General features: G+C 54.7%; 1 protein-coding gene across 2 annotated transcripts; it reads left to right on the forward strand.

The window, feature by feature from the left end:
* The first annotated feature begins 1,956 nt into the window (after window positions 1–1,956).
* Window positions 1,957–18,753, forward strand: MS4A15 (membrane spanning 4-domains A15). 2 transcript variants are annotated; one of them, XM_045558175.1, is made up of 8 exons: window positions 1,957–2,003; window positions 6,608–6,621; window positions 9,254–9,492; window positions 12,337–12,459; window positions 15,136–15,192; window positions 17,136–17,228; window positions 17,563–17,676; window positions 18,616–18,732. In XM_045558175.1, the coding sequence occupies exons 3-8, from the start codon at window positions 9,268–9,270 to the stop codon at window positions 18,730–18,732; spliced, it is 729 nt and encodes a 242-aa protein (XP_045414131.1). In that variant the 5' UTR covers window positions 1,957–2,003; window positions 6,608–6,621; window positions 9,254–9,267. The 2 variants fall into 2 exon arrangements, with proteins under 2 accessions (XP_045414131.1, XP_045414130.1); XM_045558174.1 differs by lacking the exons at window positions 1,957–2,003; window positions 6,608–6,621; window positions 12,337–12,459 and having other exon boundaries at window positions 9,248–9,492; window positions 18,616–18,753.
* The last annotated feature ends 661 nt before the right edge of the window (window positions 18,754–19,414 follow it).

Below are 19,414 nucleotides of genomic sequence, written 5' to 3' on the forward strand. Positions count from 1 at the left end.
ATCTTTGGAGATTGCTAGAGCACACCTATGATTCTGAAAACTGGTAAATAATATGAAAGAATCAGCATTCCCACAAGGAAAGACAAGGAAAGGAATTGCTCAGCCTAAAGCAGCCAAATCACCAAGGGAAATAAATAGGGCAACACGATGGCACAGTGACAGGCAAGGAGCGGAAAGGCCTAGAGCTGGGTTTGGAGTCTGGTGTTTCCACTTTTCCCGCTGCTCCTGGCTCTTACATTTCAGCATGGCCTGTTTGGTCTCAGGCCTGTGGGGCTGCTGATGTGAGAAAGGATAAGGCCACCGTAAAGAAACGGATCGCTTCACTTAGCTGTGGCCACAGAAGTGCTATGTAACATGCCACAAGAAGCATTTGCTTTTGCTCATGGGTTTATCAGTTGGCTGGACAGTCCTGATCTGATCTGGGCTTGGCAGAACTCATCCACATGTTTGCATTCAGCTGAGGGCCAGCTAAGAGGCCCTGCGTGAAAGGACAGCCTCACTAACAAACAAGCTAACATAGAAAAATAAACCATCCAGCAGAAAGGAAGAGGAATAAACTCACAACACAACTGCCCTTTTGTTTGGATGGATCGACCACCTGGGGCTTAACTCCTCTCTAGGAGTTTGTTTTCACAGCCTTGAAGAGCCTAAGCCGACAGCAGGGGTGCGAGCTTCCAGCCTCAGTTCCTGCCAAAACCACATTCCAAGGATAAACTTGTCTCCAGGAGAATGAAAAAGGGAGGACAGACGGCCAAAGGGAAAAGCAAACGCAGCAGTTTCACCTCCGTCTCCTGCTAACTGGCCCACAGCAATGAATTTCCTCTCCCTTTCACAACCGTCCCTTGACCTCAGGGCCAACACTCCATTCTTCCTTCCTTGTGTCAAGCCCTTTCTTGTTAGGATAAATTAAAATAAAACCTTTTACTTCTTCCTATCCTAATCTTTGTGTGAGAAATCGTTCTCATCCCATGTACGAATTCACGTGCTGACACTGCAGGCCTTGGCTGCGGTGTGCACAGGGCCTCAGCGGGGACAGCTGGGCCGGCCTGGCTGGCTCCATGTGTCTCCTCATCCCCCGGCAGGTCCACCCAGGCATGGTGCATGGTGGCTGCAGAGCCCCAAGGTGGGGCAGAGCAGGCAAGACCCCCTGAGGCCTCGGGTCAGAGCTGACACGTGGCCACTTCTGCCTCACTCTGTTGGCAAAGGGAGTCACGAGGCAGCCCGGCGCAAAGGATTTGTGAAAGGAGACTTCAGCCCCGGCTGAGCTGAGAGCTGGCCCGGGCCACCCCCTTCCAGCACATTCCCCGAGCTGTCTCGAGCCCACAGGTCCTGTGTCGTCTCCCTGACTTTGCACGGAGGCCTCAGGGGATATTTTGGTGAGAACCTGACCCCAGAAGCTGAGGTACAAATTTTTCCACGTACATATGCCACCTGCACACCACTCTGTGTGCATACACATGCAGTCACACACTCACACACACTCACACGTGTCCACACACACGCACGCACACGCACTCTGCTCCCTGCCCCTCACCTGACGCCGGACACCTGCAGTGAGGACAGACAGGTGGCCTCTGGGGACCCTCAGAGCTTCCCTCCCCCGCGGCAGGCGGTGAGTGAAGGCGCACGTGGCTCCCCACCTCAGCCCTGACACTCACAGGGGGACCCCAGCAGGCCACTACCCTCTCTGGGCCTCAGGGTCCCCTCCTGTAGATTGAGAGCGGGGAATTGGACGCTTTCACGGGGCCCTTGTGGCTGGGACGCCAATGAGTCCTGGGGCAGCTTCCCGGCCCCCTCATGGGGACAGTCAGGCAGGCGGAGGCCTCAGAGCCGGGAGGGACCCAGGAACGTCCCGGGGGCGGCAGCTGGCAAGCAGCGTGGATTTCCAAGCCCCCACGAGCCGCGCGGCTCTCACCTGACAATGTGTGAACTCGGGCCGGCGCCGCGGGAGAGCAGAGGCAGCGGGGCAGGAGCTGAGCGGGCACAGCAGCGGTGACAGCCCGGTGAGTACCTGCTGCCCCTCGGGGAGGACAGCCCGGCCCGCCCATGCCCCGGGCCATCACGGGGGAAATGGGGCAGGGGTGCGTGGGATCCCTGGGGAGGGAGAGAGACAGAGCACTCGGCAGAGGCCTCTCGGCAGGTGCCCCCCACCTGCCACCAACAGGGACAAGACGGCTCCCAGGGCTGTCTGAACTCCTGGCCGCCCCTGACAGGGAACTGCCACTTGCTGCCCATGGGCCTGGCCGCGGGGGGGTTGAGGGGACGGCCATCTGTCTCCTCTCCTCAAAGCCAGTGGCTGAGATGACACAGGTATCCCCAGACACCCTGGGGCCCTAACCACCCTCCCGGGGGAACGGAGTCTGGCCCCCACTCCCACCCAGCACTGGGGCGGGCAGAAAGGCAGCTCCCACCCGGGTGCCGGCCGCCTGCCCTGTCCCTTCTCCAAAAGAAAGCGAAGGACCAGGCAGGGCTTCTCAACTGGGAAGGAGCTCAGGGGCAAATATCGATTCACCCCTCATTTGCAGATGGGGAAACAGAGGCCCAGGAAAGAGAAGGGGCTGTCCCTTCTCCCCAGCCCTCAGCAGGGAGTGGGCAGCAAAGTGGGGTGGAGGGGAACCCGCCGAGGGGCCAGGTGGTGGGCATGGCCTGGTTTAGTGGGTGCAGGGACAAGCGGAGGCCTGTCTCCTCCACCACGTGGTGGCATCTGCTGGCTTCCTCTCAGGCCTGTAGGGCAGCTCTGGGCCGTCCTGGAAGGGCTGAGATTGGAGGGGCCTGGCCAGGGCTCCTGGCCGCAGCATCCAGCCCAGTGGATGCCATGGGGTTGGACTTAAACAGAAGGAGAGAATTCCTGCCGGAGCCACAAAGCAATGGGGCCGGGGAGCACAGCTACAGGTGGGGGGAATAGATGGGGCATCCTCAAAAGCCTAGAGCACCCCACCAAACCCACAGCCACCCATCTGACCGATGAGGAAACTGAGGTCCAGAGAGGTTAAGCAACTTGCCCAAAGTCACGCAGCTGACAGAATAGTAGGGTGGATTCTTACCAGGCTAACCCCAGCGCCTACAGCTTGATCACTCAGCAAAGCTGCCTCCTCCCAGATGTGCAGGTGTGCAGCCCCTCCAGGTGTGCTTGTGTGAATTTTGTCCAAAACACCCTCCTTAGAGCCTCTCTCTTCTGGATGGTGACACTTCCCAGGCCGCAGCTCCAACATGTGAATAAACAACGCTGCGTCTGGCTCCTGGTGAATGAAGATGATGCCCAGAGATGTTCACAAGACAAGTCCCGGCTGTCAGGGGCAGCTCAGTCTCTGGAGCAGCCTATTGCTGAATGTCCCGAGCTCAGTTTCCTCATCTGCAAAATGGGAGTAATAATAGTGCCTACCCCATAAGGTTGTTAACAATAATAGGAGCTAAAAGTTTCAAATGCCTCCTGCATTCCAGGCCCTGTCGCCAGAAACTGGGATGGGTATTATCTCTTTTAAAACTTGCAGAAGGACAAAACCGGGGCAGTCCCATCGCTTTTCTAGCTGCTCTCACTCAAGACAAACAGCCTCTGTTTAGTTATTCGAGTGTCCAGTCTTGTGTTACAGCTTAACTCGATTTGGGCACCCCGGTTCTCAGCCCAGGCACCCAGGCTCCCACCTCCCTTCTCCCACCGGCTTCCCCTCCTCCTCCCGGCTGGCCAGCTGTGGCTTCTGCCCTCTCCAAGCTGGAGACCAGGGAAGGAGAGGAAGGGGCGGGAACGTGTCCTCTCCTGGGACTGTTGCAAGCCGGCGTCACCCTCCCCGAGGCTGGCAGGGGTCAGGCTGACTTCTCTGCAGGGGTGTTTCACAGGTTCTATGGAGATACCCCCCATCTCTAGGGGTCTCCCTCCTGAGTGCCCCCCAACAGAACTCCTCCCCCAGCTCAGGAATCTGGCAGGTCCAAAATGCAGGGCATACGTATAAATCTCTCCCAGCAGTCTCCTTAAAGCCACCCTCTCTGTCTTGTCTTAAGGTGACAAGAACACATCCCCCTCGTCCCCACACAGCACTCAGGTCACTCTAAATGTTCTCTGCCAAAATCCATTCTCCATCCCTACTCCCAGCTCTGTGAGGGAGGGTGTAAAGGGTATCTAGCATGTTCTCTGCCACCTGCTTTCTGCAAGTCCCACCGGGCCGTCTGCAGCACAGCTTACTCCAGCATCTGGTCTCAGCTGAAACTCCCCTCTAACATCTCCGCTCGAGGCCCTCAGCCCATCCCACTCTACCATACAGCTATTTCTGGCCCTCAGTTTACTAGTCTGCAAGATGGGCTGGATCATAGCTGCCACACCAGGCTGATGTAAGGGTCTACAGTCGCATGCAGGAGATGGCTCTTTATAAACTGAACAGGGCTGTGCCTATGAGGGGCTGTCCCTACTGTTGCTCATTCAGTGCTTGATAACATGCCCATTGTTGATGTCGGGGTGTTTTCTGCATCTCTGCTACAGGCAACTGTTCCCCTGGTGGGTACCTTCCTGGCGGCAGGGGACAGTAATTTTTCTTTTTGTCCGCCTGCCTGTCCCTGACACACATGCATTAGTGTTTGGGGCATGCTGGTTGATTGAAAATAAACAAAGAAAAAGAGAATTCTCTTTCTGGGTGGCACAGAGCCGGGGCATGGGCCAGGTGGCCTCTGGCATGTGGCCGATGGGTTAGTCCCTGGCCTCAGGATACAGCTGTGCTGGTGGTGGCCACAGAGGGGTGGGGAGAGAGAGGAGTCTGCAGATCTCAGGAACCGTGTGACACTTTCACACTCGTGATTCCACTTAACCTGCCTGTCAGCAGAAAGCCTATTTTTGTAGGTGTTTTCTCCTCTCCTGAGAATCATGAGGTCTCCGTTTTATCGACTTTCTCACCACCAGCCCAGGAGAGATGTTGTTAATCATGCTTGTGCTCCCTTCAGGGGCTGCTCAGGCCCGCTGTGATCCCAGAGCCCAGGAAGAGCCCACAGAATGCCACAGCACTGGTCCTGCCCCTGCCCAGAGGGTGTGGCAAACCTGCCCACACCCTGGGCCTCGGAGGCAGCTTTCACCTGTTGCTGATGAAACGACAGCTGTATAGGCAGGATGGTGAGGTGCTTGCTGAGTTAAATCTGTTCCATTTAAACGTTTTATCCTTTTATCCTAAAATTAATAATGACCTTCCTATCTCTTTGGTGTTAAAATATCCATTCTACATGACTGATTTTTTAAATGAACGTACTTGGGGAAGTGGAAAGTTGGAAAACAAATGGTCCTTATTTGTTTTTAATTTGCTGATCTGTGCACACCGAGTATTTCATAACGATTACTCCCGGGAGCGAGGTACAAGCGCTGGTCCCCTCCCTCTGACAAACCCAGTACTCTCACCCGGAAGTGCATGAACCCCACAAATTCCTCTTGGGAGGTGGGAGTCTGGGCTCTATCCCAGTTCTGTCACTGTAATGCTGTGTGACCATGAGGGAGGCAGTTGCCTTCTCTGAACCTCTTTTCCTTCATCTCTAAAGCACAGCTAATAATCCATGCCTGTCTCCCCTTAGTGTGAGATGAGGGCGACACCTGTTCATTACTCACATCTCAGGAAGCCAGAGACCTGTGAGCAGGTGGTGGGTCCTCTTCCGCCCAGTTCTCCGTCTTTCTGCCATCTGTCCCTCTCATCCCATGCTCATGGACTCCAAGGCCAAGCAGTCTTTAGCAATGTCCTCAGCAACTGTCTAATCATCCCAAATGTGTCTGTCATGGACTCCAAGGCCAAGCAGTCTTTAGCAATGTCCTCAGCAACTGTCTAATCATCCCAAATGTGTCTGGCAGGGCCAAATGGGCAGTATTGTCATGTGTTTGTGCTGCTATAACAAAATACCTTAGACTGGGTAGTTTATAAGAAACAGAAACCCATGCCTCACAGTTCTGGAGGCTGGAAGTCCAAGATCAAGGCACTGGCAGGTCCAGCATCTAGTGAGGGCCCCGTTCCCTGCTTCCAAGAATGCACCTTGTTGCTGCATCTTCCAGAAGTGATGAATGCTGTGTCCTCACATGGTGGAAGGTGGAAGGGGAAAAGGGCCTCAGCCAGTTTCCTCCCACCCTTTTATACGGCGCTAATCCATTCATGAGGGCAGAGCCCTCGAGACTTAACCACTTCCCCCAAGGCCCCACCTCTTGATGCCACCGCCATGGGGACTGAGTTTCAGCATGAATTTTGGAGGGGCAGGGGACACATTCAAACCACAGCAGGTAGGGAAGCAGAAAGAGAGGGAAGAAGAGAGAAAGAGGAGAGAAAAAGTGCACAGGGTGAGGGAGCTGGGGGTCACAGGGGCAGCAGGCTCTGAGGACCCCTGCTGTGGGTCCACGTCCTCCCGGAAGACATCCCTGAGTTCCACGGTCAGAGATGCTTTTCCGCCTCCACCAGCCTCCCTCCCCTACCTTGTGAGACTGAGGGCAGGACATCCAGCCATAATTCATCTTTGTGCTCCTAGCCCCTACACTTGGGAATTATGAACACTCAATAACTGATTGTTGGACTGAACTGCACATTTCTCTTCCTCCTCCTCTTACTGAACTCTAAGGTCTTCAAAGGCATGGACTCTGTTTTATCCCTATACGCTGCAGTCCCCAACCCCCAGGCCGTGGCCTGGTACCAGTCTGTGGCCTGTTAGGAACTGGGCCACAATCGCTGCCTGAGCTCTGCCTCCCCACCCCATCCATGGAAAAATTGTCTACCGTGAAACTGGTCCCTGGTGCCAAAAATGCTGGGGACCACAGTCTATATGTATTCATTTCTGGAGGATGTAAAAATCTGGAGAAACTAGGTTATGCTGTTATAACAAACAGCTCTGTGGCTTAACACAACAAAGGTTTATTTCTTCCTTGTGTTCCATGTCCCCTGGGGTTTCTGCTCTTGGGGACCCAGGTGGCTAAGGCAACCTCTGTCTGGGACACTACTATTCACTGTGAGAAAGGGGAAAAGAGCCCAGCAGTGTGGTGCACTGATACCCAAATGCCTCCATGCAGAAGCTATGTACTTACTTCCACTCACATCTATTTAGCCAAAACAAGTCACGTGGCCACACCAAACTTCAGGGCACCCAGAACGTAAGAGCTGGAACAATGGGCAAGTCGCAGTTGTGGTTGCCACTAGAGGCAGCAATGAGGAGTGACAGACAAATGAAGGCTTTGATGATGGACAAACTTGGACATGAACTCTGGCTCTGCCATTTACTGGCCGTGTCACCTTGGGCATGTCCCTTCCTGCTCTGAGCCTTGGTTATCACATCTATAAAGTAAACTTTCAGGAAGTGTCAAAGGATCATTGAAAAAAATAATATATTTGAAGTGCCTAGAAAAGAGTGCATCCTCAAAAATTGTTTATTATAAGCTCTTGTTAACCTGGCACTAGCACAGAGATAGTGTAAGGCTCAGTCACTGTGAATCGGTTTAGAAAGTTCCAGAGAGATGAGTGATGATGCATGATGAGATAGGATCATTGGCAACATCATTTTGAACTGTAACCTTAAAAGCAAACCCCAGCAAGGTGAGCAGCCACCATTCGCCTTATTTTATGGAAATGCAGAGTAGCTCAATGCAGTTTCACATCTTGCCCAAAACCACAGCAAATAATCCATGTAAACAACATTTGAAGCAATAGCTAAAATGTACTGAGCATTTACTATGCTCCAGGCAGTGTTCTAAGAACAAACTTCAGCCCACAGATCAAATCCAGCCCAGCACCTGTCTTTGTAGATAAAGTTTTATTGGAACGCAGCCACTCCCATTTGGGTATGTGTTGTCTATGTCTGCCTTGTGCTACGACAGAGGAGTCGTGTGGTTGCAACAGAAGCCATAGCTCCACAGAGCCCAAAATATTTACTCTCTGCCAACCCTCCTCTAAGCATTTTTATGGCTACTAATAATGATTTCAGCGTGAGATCATGGAAAAGAGAGCCCAACGGAGTCAGTGCTGTATAGGGAGATCCATTCTTAGAAGCATGTGTTGGTCACGCCTCCCAGGCTGGAGGGAGCTGGGTTAGTAAGCCCTTAAAAATGTCAGCTGACTTCCACCACTCCCTAAACGTCAGCAGATTATTACCCTGTGTTTCCTCAGCCATTTCCCCGGCGGTGCCGCCGGCACTGACGACTCGCTGTAGAGCCTGTGTGCACTCCTCCCTCCGTTTCTCCGCAGCGGGTCCAACACTGCCCCTTGCCTACTCTGTCCACCGATATAGGTCAGACCCATCACAAAACAAATGGCACAAAGGCTCCCCGGAGGACACACAGGTTGCGGGCACAGTCACCCCAGGGCAGCGAGGCTGAGCCCTCATCAGCTGAGGGCGTTTACAGACCCATTGAGAATCTACCGCCTGTTTAAGAAAATATCTCAGGCAAATTGCGTTACAGTAAATCACAGTGTAAGGGATGGATTTGATCAAGTTCATGTGTGTGTGTTTTCAATCTAGTTCACACCAAACCCTATGAGATTGGCACCGGTGTTAGTATCCGCGTTTCACAGGTAAGGGAAAGCGAGGCAGGGGAGGTGACCAGCTTGCCCCCAGGTCTCACAGTAACTAGAGAGGCCAGGATTCAAGCCCCGGCTTCTGTCTCATCCATGCACTGAACTGCCGAACTCTTCCCCCACTGATGCCAACAAGAAAGACGACTGTTTTTTAATTTCATTGTATAATTGGGCAGATTCATCGCTCTGCTGTTTCCTAGTAAACTCACTTCCTGATACCTGAGTATTGGGTGATTTATATCCAAAGTGTTTGCCCAGACCAGCCATACCTAAAGTTTCCATCATCTATGCATATCTTGGCTACATTAATTGCAACTGCTTGACTAACCAAGGGGTAAGTCCTGGCCTAGGGGTGAAGAAACAAGCACTGTGGCTAAGCTCTACCTTGAATTAGCTGTGTGTCCTTGGACAAGTCCCTTGCCCTCTCTGGGGAGAGAAGGATGTTCAAATACACCTCCAAAAGGTCCTGTCCACATAATACAGTACAGAGAATAAGAGTAGGGCCAGTGGGACCAAAGAAGCCAGAATTCAATTCTCAGCCTTACCTCACCTGGAAGGCCTTCCCCTCGGACATCCTTCACTTCTCTGAGTCTCAGCTTCCCCGGCTATGATCAGAGATCTTGGTGCCATCCTCACTCAGCTGCAGTAAGCAAGGGCGGGTAAGCACGTTGTTTATGAACTAAAAAAGCTTTGTGCAAACGTGTAACCACCACCATTTCTGCTACTATGTCCCATTTGTTTCCCAGGCTCTCTGAACACAATGTCTACTGCTCCTGCCAGCAATGGGGTGTTTGTCGTCATTCCGCCCAGCAATGCCAGCGGCCTCCACCCACCTCCAGCCATTCTGCCCACCTCCATGTGCCAGCCTCCAGGGATCATGCAATTCGAGGAGCCACCCCTGGGGACACAGACACCAAGGGCCACCCAGCCGCCTGATCTACAACCCGTGGAGACTTTCCTGACCGGAGAGCCCAAAGCTTTAGGGGTAAGAACAGCCTTTGCACCTGACCTGAGGCACAGGTAGTGAGTGCCCCGGCACCGGAGCACTCACGCACAGCTTGGAGAGGGAAGCAGGCAGCTGACAAATACTTAGTGAGGACTCAAGGATTCAGCCACACACCAGATAGACAAGGACGCTTCCCCCATGGAGCTCACGGAGAGCAAACCAGTAAACAAGTGACTAAGATAATTCCAAACAGGGGAATGAGGTAGGAAAGTATGGATAGGGAGTGGCAACAGGGACAAGGGTGGACAGAAAGTTCTCTCTGGAGAGATGACATCTAAGCTAAAACCTAGATGCTGGGTTGAAGCCAGTCAAGGGAAGATCTGGTGGAGGGGGTCTGAAGGGTTCACCAGGTAGAAGGAACACCAGGTGCAAAGGCCTTGAGGTGGGAATGAGTGTGGCTGCTCAAGAAAGAGCTAGAAGGGCAACATGGCTGGAATGTAATGAGCAAAGGAAGGAGGGAGATGAGATGAAGGTGGCCTCGTGGCAGGTGAGAGCCAGCTCCTATAGGGCTGACAGTGCATGAGAGATGTCCTCTAAGCTCTCTCAATCTCGGACGCCCTTGAGATATTGGTATCTGGGAGGGAATATAATATTAGATAGATAGATACACACTCATACTCACATGTGTATGTGCGTACTGTTAAAAAGAATGATTCATGAAGCCAGCAGCACTCAGAACCAGAAGAGCTTCAAGTGAGTTCCACCCAGCAGTGTGAGCAGCAAGCTTCTATAGGCCAAACACGGAAGCGAAGTAGAGAAATCCCTGATTGGCTACAGCTGGGTGTCTGCCTTATTTACACCAGATGTGATGAGTCATTTGCCTTATTTGAGCGTGCTCTGATCAGTTAGCTGAAGTTTGGCTGTTTGTGATTGGCCGAAACCCAGCTATTTGTTACAAAGAAAATATTCCTAGTTAGGTTTCAATTTGTTTACATACTGTTAGGTTGCAGTTTGTTACATAGGAACTCGAAGTACAGAGACAGGCTAATGGACTCCTGTTTATTTCATTTACACACACACACACACACACACACACACACACACACGTATATATTCTTCAGTTTGCCTCTTGGCTTCAGTTTCTCCAAGTGAAAGATGAAAACATAGCTTAGGCAATGGTGATGATGATGACAGTGATGGTGATGACAGCTCCTATTTACTGTCTCTGAGAGATGCATGCATTGTCTCAATAGAGTCTCAGCACCACCTTGTAAGACACAGATCATAGTTCCATTGGATGGATTAGGAAACTGAGATTTGTCAAGGTTAAGTCACTTGTCCAAGGCTACAGAGCTACTAAGTGGCATCCTGTAACCGAGGATGACCTGACCATAAAGGTCTACTTTTGACCTCTTTGCTCTGTGGCATCCAGGACCTCTGGCTCAACCAGGATGAAATTTAGAATTCTTCCCTAAAAGCTACACCATATCCGCGGTACAGGAGGGGACTGGAGACAGCGCAGAGGGGGTCATCAATTGCTGGAACCCTAAAACCTCAGAGTAGACCCTGGGAACAAACGATCCCCCCAGAGTTATCTGATGAGACAAATACAAATTGCTGAAAAACATAAAACGTAGAAAATATAAATAACTGTGAGGGACTGCCACCCAGCGAGAACACCAGCTTTGGAGTTAGCCGGCCTGCCATTTCATAGCGGGGAGACCTCAGGCAAGTTACTGAACATCTCTGAACCTCAGTTTCCTCATCTCCAAAATTAGGATGATAATACCTACCTCATCACGTTAAGATTAAATGAGATCATGTGTCTAAAGGCCCCAGCACAGTGCTTAGTGTGGACAGGCATTTGACAAATGGCAGCTGCCATCTTCCAAGAAGTCACCACAGTGGCTGCTGTGGTCTAGTAGCAGGGGGAAACCTACAAGGAAGGAAGAGTGACGTTGGCACCTGGGACGCTGTGCCACATGAGGACACTGACGGGATGACAGACATGCAGCCAAAGGGAGGAGGAGACGGAAGATTCGAGGGGTCACGCCCATAGATATCCAAACTCGTAGCACTCATGTTGAAAAGGGATATGTATTCCACGTGAGCCCAAGAATGCAATTCCAGCTATTCCCAGTCAGAACTGCCCATAAAAGGACTGCGCTGGTTTGGGGGTGGTGACCACTGGTCACTGAAGGAGCCCCTCTGAAAGTAACGCAGCTGGAAGGGGCTGCTGGACAAGGCAGAGGCTGGATTTAGGGGTCTTCAACATCTCTTGCAGCTCAGTTCCAGAATTCAACAGTTACCAAAAACATTGCAATATTTTTGCAATGTGGCAGAACTCACCAGAAGCCCACCCATCCCTACCCTTGGGAAAACCATCCCACTTCTGGGAATAGATCAGAGGGAGGCTAGTAAACCAACTCTCAAAATCATCACCACCATCATCATCATCATCCAAGTTGAGATTTCAGCTGGCCAGGAGGCAGCGGCAGCACAGGGACCAGTGACAGACGTTGAAATTGAAAGGTGCTGGAGGAGAAGGTGCTGGCTGCGGACTGCAGGGTATCAGGGCACCAGGAAGGACAGGTGAGGCATTGGGTGCAGGGAACGTGAGTCCTTGAACCGCGGCCTGAGAAGACCAGGTAGCGGCGCGGAGGGATGCCGAGATCCGCGGATCAGGACAGAAAGCAGGAGGCAGCCCGGCTGGGAGCTGGGCCCTGGGGCTCCCGCAGGCTGCGGGGACTGGCTTCCTCCTTGAAACTGTCTTTTACGGCCGCTCTGATGGTGCCGCCTCCAAAGACGGGAACGAGAGCCCTTTCCCCGTCGGACGGAAGCCGGGGAGGCCGGCCGCGGCTGAGCCCTCGCCCCGCTCCGCAGACGGTGCAGATCCTCGTGGGCCTCATCCACCTGGGCTTCGGCGGCGTGCTGCTCCTGGTGCGCCGCGGCCGCGCGGGGATGCTCTTCATCGAAGGCGGCGGCCCCTTCTGGGGTGGAGCCTGCGTGAGTGCCGGGGCCGTGGGTGGGGTGGGGGGTCCGCCCAGGCTCACCTCTGCCCCCTGCGCCCACCCCCGCCATGCTCCTGAGCACAGCCCCTCCCAGGTAGGGCCCTGGAGGCACTTCCTAGAAGAATTGGAGTCTAAATCTAACTCCGTACAGCAAACTTCATCATAAACCCAACGCTGACCCCTCTCCTATGTACAGACAGCCCCCAGCAAGCAGCCGGAGGAGGCCGCCTGAAAGGATGGGATGAAGGGGGTGGGGGCCGGGTCCTAACCACCTGTACTCCGGGAATCCTAAGCCTCCCCCTGCATCCAAACCCCACCTGCAGAAACCCTTCGGCTCTCCTGGGTGGGTCCCAGCCCTCCATGAGATCCATGGCCTGGGAGTTGGCCAGCTCTGAAGCCCCTGAGCCTATTCCTCTGGCCACACGCCGGCCAACCTGGCAGCTGGAGCCAGGGTGAGCAGGTTGCTGTCGTCTCCAACATGGAGAGAGCGAGGCAGTGTTTACAAGGTGAACGCTGGCGTTCGCACTTCACCCGCATCACCAGAGCCTCCAGCAGCCCAAGTGAAGCACACAGCCTTTGGGGTCGGGCCGGTGGGGTCTGAATGCCAGCTCCACTGTGTGATCCCATCGGGTCCCTTAAGCAAGTCACTGACCCCCAGGCCTCAACTTCCTCATCTAAAAATTGGGTTCATAGATCTGGCCCTGCCTACCCCATAGTTTGCTGAGGAAATCAAGAGATAATGCACGTGGAAGCTGATGACTAACCCTAGAATTCTGCACCAAATGGTGACTAATGATTCCCTTTTTGGAGGAAACATCAGAGATTTGCATGAGAGCAGCCTCTACTGAGTGAGTGTTGGTTCCAGAGCCAGAGCACAGTGACTTTGTTCCCTTGCCCACATGGCCCCCAGCAAGAGCCAAAACCCCCAAAGTGGGACTCAGGGAAGCCACATTGCTGACCCACCACAGCTAGGGCAGAATGGTCACCAGGCCATGCTTGGGGACAAACTCTGGCCCTTTGAATGATCCGTAGTGACCCAAAGTTGGAAAATGTTGGCAAGTGGGAGAGCCTAAGGGGGAAATCACAACAGAAAGAAACAAAGGAGTCACATCTTCTCTGAGCTCCCTCCTACCAGACTTTATCACAAAATATTCGCAGTAAAGATTTCAAAAATGGGGGAAGAAAAAAGATAAAAATCTGCTTTTCGATCTCAGAAGACATCAGGGTCAGGGGACCCTGGTGGGACACATGTGAGGTCCAACATTTAATCACTCAGTTAGATCTCCACATCACTCACATCTGGGGATTCCCAAAAGTATAGGGGTGTTATGTGCTTTTATTTTATTATGTGCATTTTTTCTAGAAAGGGGGCTCATAGTTTTTCTCAAAGGCTCAAAGGAGTTCTTAGTTGAAAATTCCCAAAATTCCAGGATGGGAAGATAATTAGGCACAGAAGGAAAGAGCAGGAAAGATGGAATGTGGTCTCTGCATGACCTGAACAAATCACTGCCTCTCTCTGGGGCTCAGCTTCTTTATCTAGACAACAATGTCTGTCTCCAGCCCCAAGACCTGAATTCTAGATCCAGCTGCCATCCTGACATCTCCACTTGATGCTGAAGAGGAAACTCACTATGTCAAAGCCAAACTCTTGATTTCTACCCTGTTCTTCCCCTCGTCTCCCCATCTCAGCAATGGCTCCTCCAGCCGCCCACCTGCCAAAGTGAAACACACCCCAAGAATCATCCTTGGCTCTCACTTCAGTCCTTCCAGCAGGTCCCATCGGCTCACCCTCCAAAGCATGGGCTGGATTTGCCCACTTCCCCCTGCCTCCATGGCCACCACCCTGAGCCACACCACCTGGACATCTGTAGTGGCTACTTCCTGGTCCTCTCTGTCTCTGTGTCACCCCAGGGCCTCCCCAAGCCGCAACTGTCCCTGTGGTCTCTCCAGCACGGCAGCTGAGAGCAAACCTGCTAAGCATCGGGCCCAGAGCTGGCACAGCACTGGGCAATACCATTCTCGCAGTCAAGCCACTGGCAGGGCAGCCCAGATTCCCCATGCGAGACACCAGCCAAGTGCACAGGCCCGTGATGTGGGTGGTCGGGAGCCGTCTTTGGAGGCCAGCCTCTGCACCCCTCATAACCTGCCGTTGGCATCCCAGCTCAGAGAGGCCTCCTGCGACCCCCACCCCACCTCAAGCAGCGACTCCTATCACTTCATCACAGCTCTGATCACCACTATCCGTACATTTCTTCACTTTTATTTGCTAAATGTCGGTCTTCCCCAGTTAGAATGTAAGCCCCACTAAGGCAGGGATCTCTCACCTTCATCAACTTTGTTATGTCCCTGGCACGTAACTGCCTCTCTGTAAATGTCTGATGAATGAATATTTGAAGGAACAATGCCTTTCCCATGAGGCTCTGATGACATGATGTCAATGGAAACACTTGCCTTGCGAGCCACAGCCCTAGTGCCCTGGACAGGGGCTTCCAGAAAGCAGGGGACACCCTTACAGAAAGACCCCAACGTGCCTGGCTGGGAGACAGAGGAGGTGGCATCTGGGGGGCTGTGCTGCCCTCTCTTTGGCACCCCCAGTGGCAGAGCCCAGGCATAGTGTGCCCTGCCCAGGGCCCCAGCCGAAGCCTCACCGGGTCCCCGCTTCCCCACACAGTTCATCATCTCTGGGTCCCTCTCCGTGGCAGCCGAGAAGAACCGCACCAGCTGCCTGGTAAGTTTGAACCAGTGGACCCCGGGCCGGGGCTGGGGCCACCGCTGAATCCCACTCTGCTGTGCTCCTTCCTCCTGCTCACTCATGCGGCTCACACAGCCAGCATTCCTGGGGGCCTGCTGAGTGCCAGTGGTGGGCAGCGCCCAGGCAGCCCAGACACAGACCCTGCAGCAGATGGAGAGGAGGAGGGGGCCTCTCTCAATATACAGTGCAGGGTGGAGAGTGAGGGTCCAGGGATAATATGCTCATGGTGGTTCTGAGAAAGGAAAGATGCAAGAAGACCTCCTGGAAGAGCAGACGGCCACGCTGGGCCTCGGTGGGCAGGGAGGACTTAGACATGCAAGGGGCATGGGCAGGGTTGCTATGGAAACCATGCATGGCTCCACTGGACCAGGGCAAATGTTTGGGAAAGGAAGTGGAAAGAAATTAGATGGAGAGATGTGCTGTGGCCTCGAGGAGGGCTCCGGTGCCTTCTGCTGACAGCAGGAGGTGACGGAGCTGTTTGAAGGGGACAGCGTCCGCATCATGCCAGGCTCAGAGAACGTGGCAGTGAAGGTCATGTCGCTTACCCTTCTGGTGCGTGGCAAGGTGCCCAAAAGCAAACTAACAAATAAGATAGTTTTGGAGCATGAAAAATGCTGAAAGGACGCAGACAGGATAACGTGAGAGTCATTCTGCTTGGCTGGGACAGTCTGGGGTCCCCGAGCAGGGCTCACTGAGTGGAGACCTCCCAGTTCAGACAGCGGCAGCCACAGAAGAGCCTGGCTGGGAAACGACATGGGCTCGGGAGAGGGGCCGGAGCGCTGGGCCATCCCGGACAAGAGGCAGCATGGAAAGGACTGGGCTGGGAGGAAGTGACTCAGAGACTAAATGCCAAGTGTAGAATTTATTTTAAAGGCAAAGAGCAGCTACCGAGGTTTACGCTGGGGAGTCCTTGCCCTGTTTCAATGCTTGAGCACTGTCCCGAGTGCTGGGCAGAGGGTGAGTCGTGGGCGGGCAGGACTGGCAGCCTCAGGACCCAACCCAGTGCCCCCCAGGCCGCAAACGCCAGGAAGGCAGAGACCTGACTGACTGGTCCTGCACTCACAGCGCCTGCGTAGTGTCTGGCATGAAGTAGGTGCTCACTAAAGGCCTGTTGAATTAACTAATTAATCGATAGCCTGTGAGGCTGCGCTGGTCTCAATGACTTCCTGGCTGTCGTTTAAAAAGAAGAATCAGGTACTTTTGAATTTGGATGGGCCCACCCCAGAGTGGATTTCCCCTTTAAGGCCAGGGCAGTTTAACCACAAGGCTCCAGCTACTGGGTCACAAGAGTGTCAGGTTCTGGCTACACGGGGATAGTGACCCTAGGGTGGCTGCCTGGGCCACCCCCAGATTCACGTGCCCTGCATGCTTTAGGGGCATTGAAGTCCTCAGCCTCTCAGGTGGGGCTTGGCCCACCTGACTTCAGGCCCTCAGCACCTGCCTCTCTCCTCACCCCTGCCCCGTGCCGCCCACCCCTATGCCCCCGACCCTGGGGTCCGCAGTGCCTTGCTCTGCTGGCTGCTGCCCGGGGCCTCATGGAAGTGACCTGAGCCCCTCTCAGTGCCCACAGCAAGGGGGCCCCTGACCCGTGCCCCTGGGACAGGCCTCAGCCGCAGCTGTACCTGCAGGATGCTCGCAGGGGAGAGGGGGCAGCCACAGTAAGGGATGGGCAAGAGGCCTGCCGCAAACCCTGCCCACAGAGGCTGTGAAGGTCGGGTCCTTCTCTCTCCTCCTGAGCTCCCAGGGAAGGAGAAAAGGGAGGGAAGCAGTCAACAGAGACACAGGCGTGTGCAGGGCAGCGCAGCCGCTGTGTCCTGGGCGGTGGAGGGCGGTGCTGGAGGCTGGGCAGATGAGCCACCACCTCTGTTCATCCTCCTCTTCGCCTCTTCCCTCTGCTCCTGCCTCTCTCCCCGCTGCAGGTGAGGAGCAGCCTGGGTACCAACATCCTCAGCGCCATGGCAGCCTTTGCTGGGACAGCCATTCTGCTCATGGATTTTGGTGTCACTAACTGGGTGTGTTGTCCGATACCCCCAGGAGAGGGAAAACCTGAAGAAGGATAGAGCCGTGTCCAGGAGGGGGAGGGAGGCGCGAGTTTGCAGCAGCAGGGGGTTGGCAGGGCCGATAGACCCCATGAATATATGGACCCTCTAACCCTGCACCAAGGTGGGCACTGGGGGGACAGAGAGGCAGCCTGTAGGGTGAAGGGGAGGGTGCAGGACTGGCAGCAGGAAGTCTGGCTCCAGGCACGGGTGCATCTGGCTCTGTGACTTTGGGTGAGTCACCCTTGCTCAGGGCTCCCCTTGTTCTGGAACTCTCGGCTCACCTGGACTGTGGCTTTGGTCCCAGGATGTGGGCAGGAGCTATCTGGCCGTGCTCACTATCTTCACCATCCTGGAGTTCTTCATCGCAGTCATCGCCACCCACTTTGGGTGCCAAGCCACACGCGCCCAAGCCAACACAGTGAGTACCTCCACCCCTGTGTCCCCTAAACCTGAGCCTCCGAGGAAGGCTGTTGGCCGGGAGGGCTCTCTGCCCCCAGCCCCTGGGACAGCGCAGCAATGAGCATCCCACTCATACATCAGGGGACCCTAAGCGTCCTCACGGCTCAGTGAAGATGGAACTGTTCTCCCTGTGGCCGTGGCAGGGGACAGGGGGGTGTTATCCAGCAGCAACAGACCCGCTGCCCTGCTGCAGAGCAGGAGGCCTGGGCTCGGGACGTGAGGGGCAGGGCTGAACCCAAAGGAGCAGACCCTCCAGGAGTGCCCGGGCCATGCGGGGCACAGGGCACATCACAGTGGGCAGCATGGCTGAGGCGGAAATTGAGCTTAGTTTCCAAGGAAACGGAGGACAGAGAGGGGCTGGAGGGGCGCTTATGGCAGGGGAGCCAGTCTGAGCAAAGGCTGCTCGGGCAGGAAGGCGCAGGCCCTAGAGTGGGAGGTGCTGCTTGGGGGCTGCACCCTGTGGGGGGTGGTATTGAAGGTCTTGGTGCAGGGGACTGAGCTAGCTTCAGGGAGCTCAATCAGGAGGATTTGTCGCATGCAGGGGGCGGGAGGGGGTGGGCAGCTGGGGGCTCCAGGCCAGGAAGCAGCAAGGAAGCCAGTGCTCCGGTGCAGGCAAGAGGTAGTGAACCCCTGAACCAGGATGGGGTATCCAGAGAGAACAGCAGAACGTCAGCTGCTAGAGGAACGGGACTTTTGTCTGTTTTGTTCGCTGCTGCACTCCCGAGGCCTGGGCCATAGTTGGCCCCAGTGAATGCTTTTTGAAATATTGGTCAAACAGGTGACAGTTCTGAGTGTGCAACTCAGACTTGCAGAATTCATTACCAGGGCGCTGTTCTCAGAGTTCCCACAAGGGGGCACTCTGCTGCCGGACGCCTCCCGCGTTGGGTTTCCTTTGCAGCCTGTGGTTTTCCTGCCCAGCGCCTTCAGCGCGGACTTCAACATCCCGAGCCCCGCAGCCTCCCCGCCCCCTGCCTACGACAATGTGGCCTATATACCCAAGGAGTCGTCCGAGTAGCAGGTTGGGAGTCGTGCGGGTTGGCGCCCGGCCTCTCCCCAGCCCACCCTGCGCCTTCGCCACTGTTCCCCCGCCCGGTCCCACGCGCTGTGGCACCTGGGTGAGGCGTTCCCCATGGGCGTCTGTCCCAGACTCGTCCCCAGCGGTTTCCTTCCTAAAAGACGCCAGGTTGATGTCAAGGGTGCATGTCCTTCGGTCCCCAGAGCCCTGTCATCCTTCCAGGGCACAGAGGCGCTCCAGAGGACACACATGTTGTGGGCACAGTCATGGTCCCCCCACTCCCTGCGGAGACCTTCACTTTCTTGACCCCAGCCCTGCCCACCTCCCAGGGCAGGGCGTTGGCGGAGGAGGGCTGAAGCCAGCCCGCTCCTCAGGTCAGCACGGACAGGTGCACAGTGAGGATGTGGGGCCTCCCTGCGCCTGTCAGCCTCCCTCCCCCACCCCCACAGCCCGAGGACAAGGCTGCCCCGAGGGGAACCACGGGAGCTGGGCTGGGTCCCCAGGGGCAGGAGAGCCCGCCAGGCCGGTATTCACAGGCCCTGGCAGAGGGCTTGTCTCATCCACAGCACAGAGGGAAATAAACAGTGTGGCTTAACTTTTGAGTTGGTCTCATTGCAGTGACTTTTTCTTTTTAACCTCAGGGGTTAGATAACCTAAGGGTCATCTCAGTGTATCAGAGGAC

The sequence above is a fragment of the Lemur catta genome, chromosome 7 (genome assembly GCF_020740605.2).
Source record: "Lemur catta isolate mLemCat1 chromosome 7, mLemCat1.pri, whole genome shotgun sequence".
Taxonomy (NCBI): Eukaryota; Metazoa; Chordata; class Mammalia; order Primates; family Lemuridae; genus Lemur; species Lemur catta.

Bases quoted from the DNA above. Each gene is read 5' to 3' on its own strand.
- MS4A15 (XM_045558175.1), top strand. From the start codon at position 9,268: ATGTCTACTGCTCCTGCCAGCAATGGGGTGTTTGTCGTCATTCCGCCC. The intron at 17,229-17,562 runs GTGTGTTGTCCG...CTTTGGTCCCAG, and splicing joins ATTTTGGTGTCACTAACTGG to GATGTGGGCAGGAGCTATCT. The intron at 17,677-18,615 runs GTGAGTACCTCC...TTTCCTTTGCAG, and splicing joins CACGCGCCCAAGCCAACACA to CCTGTGGTTTTCCTGCCCAG.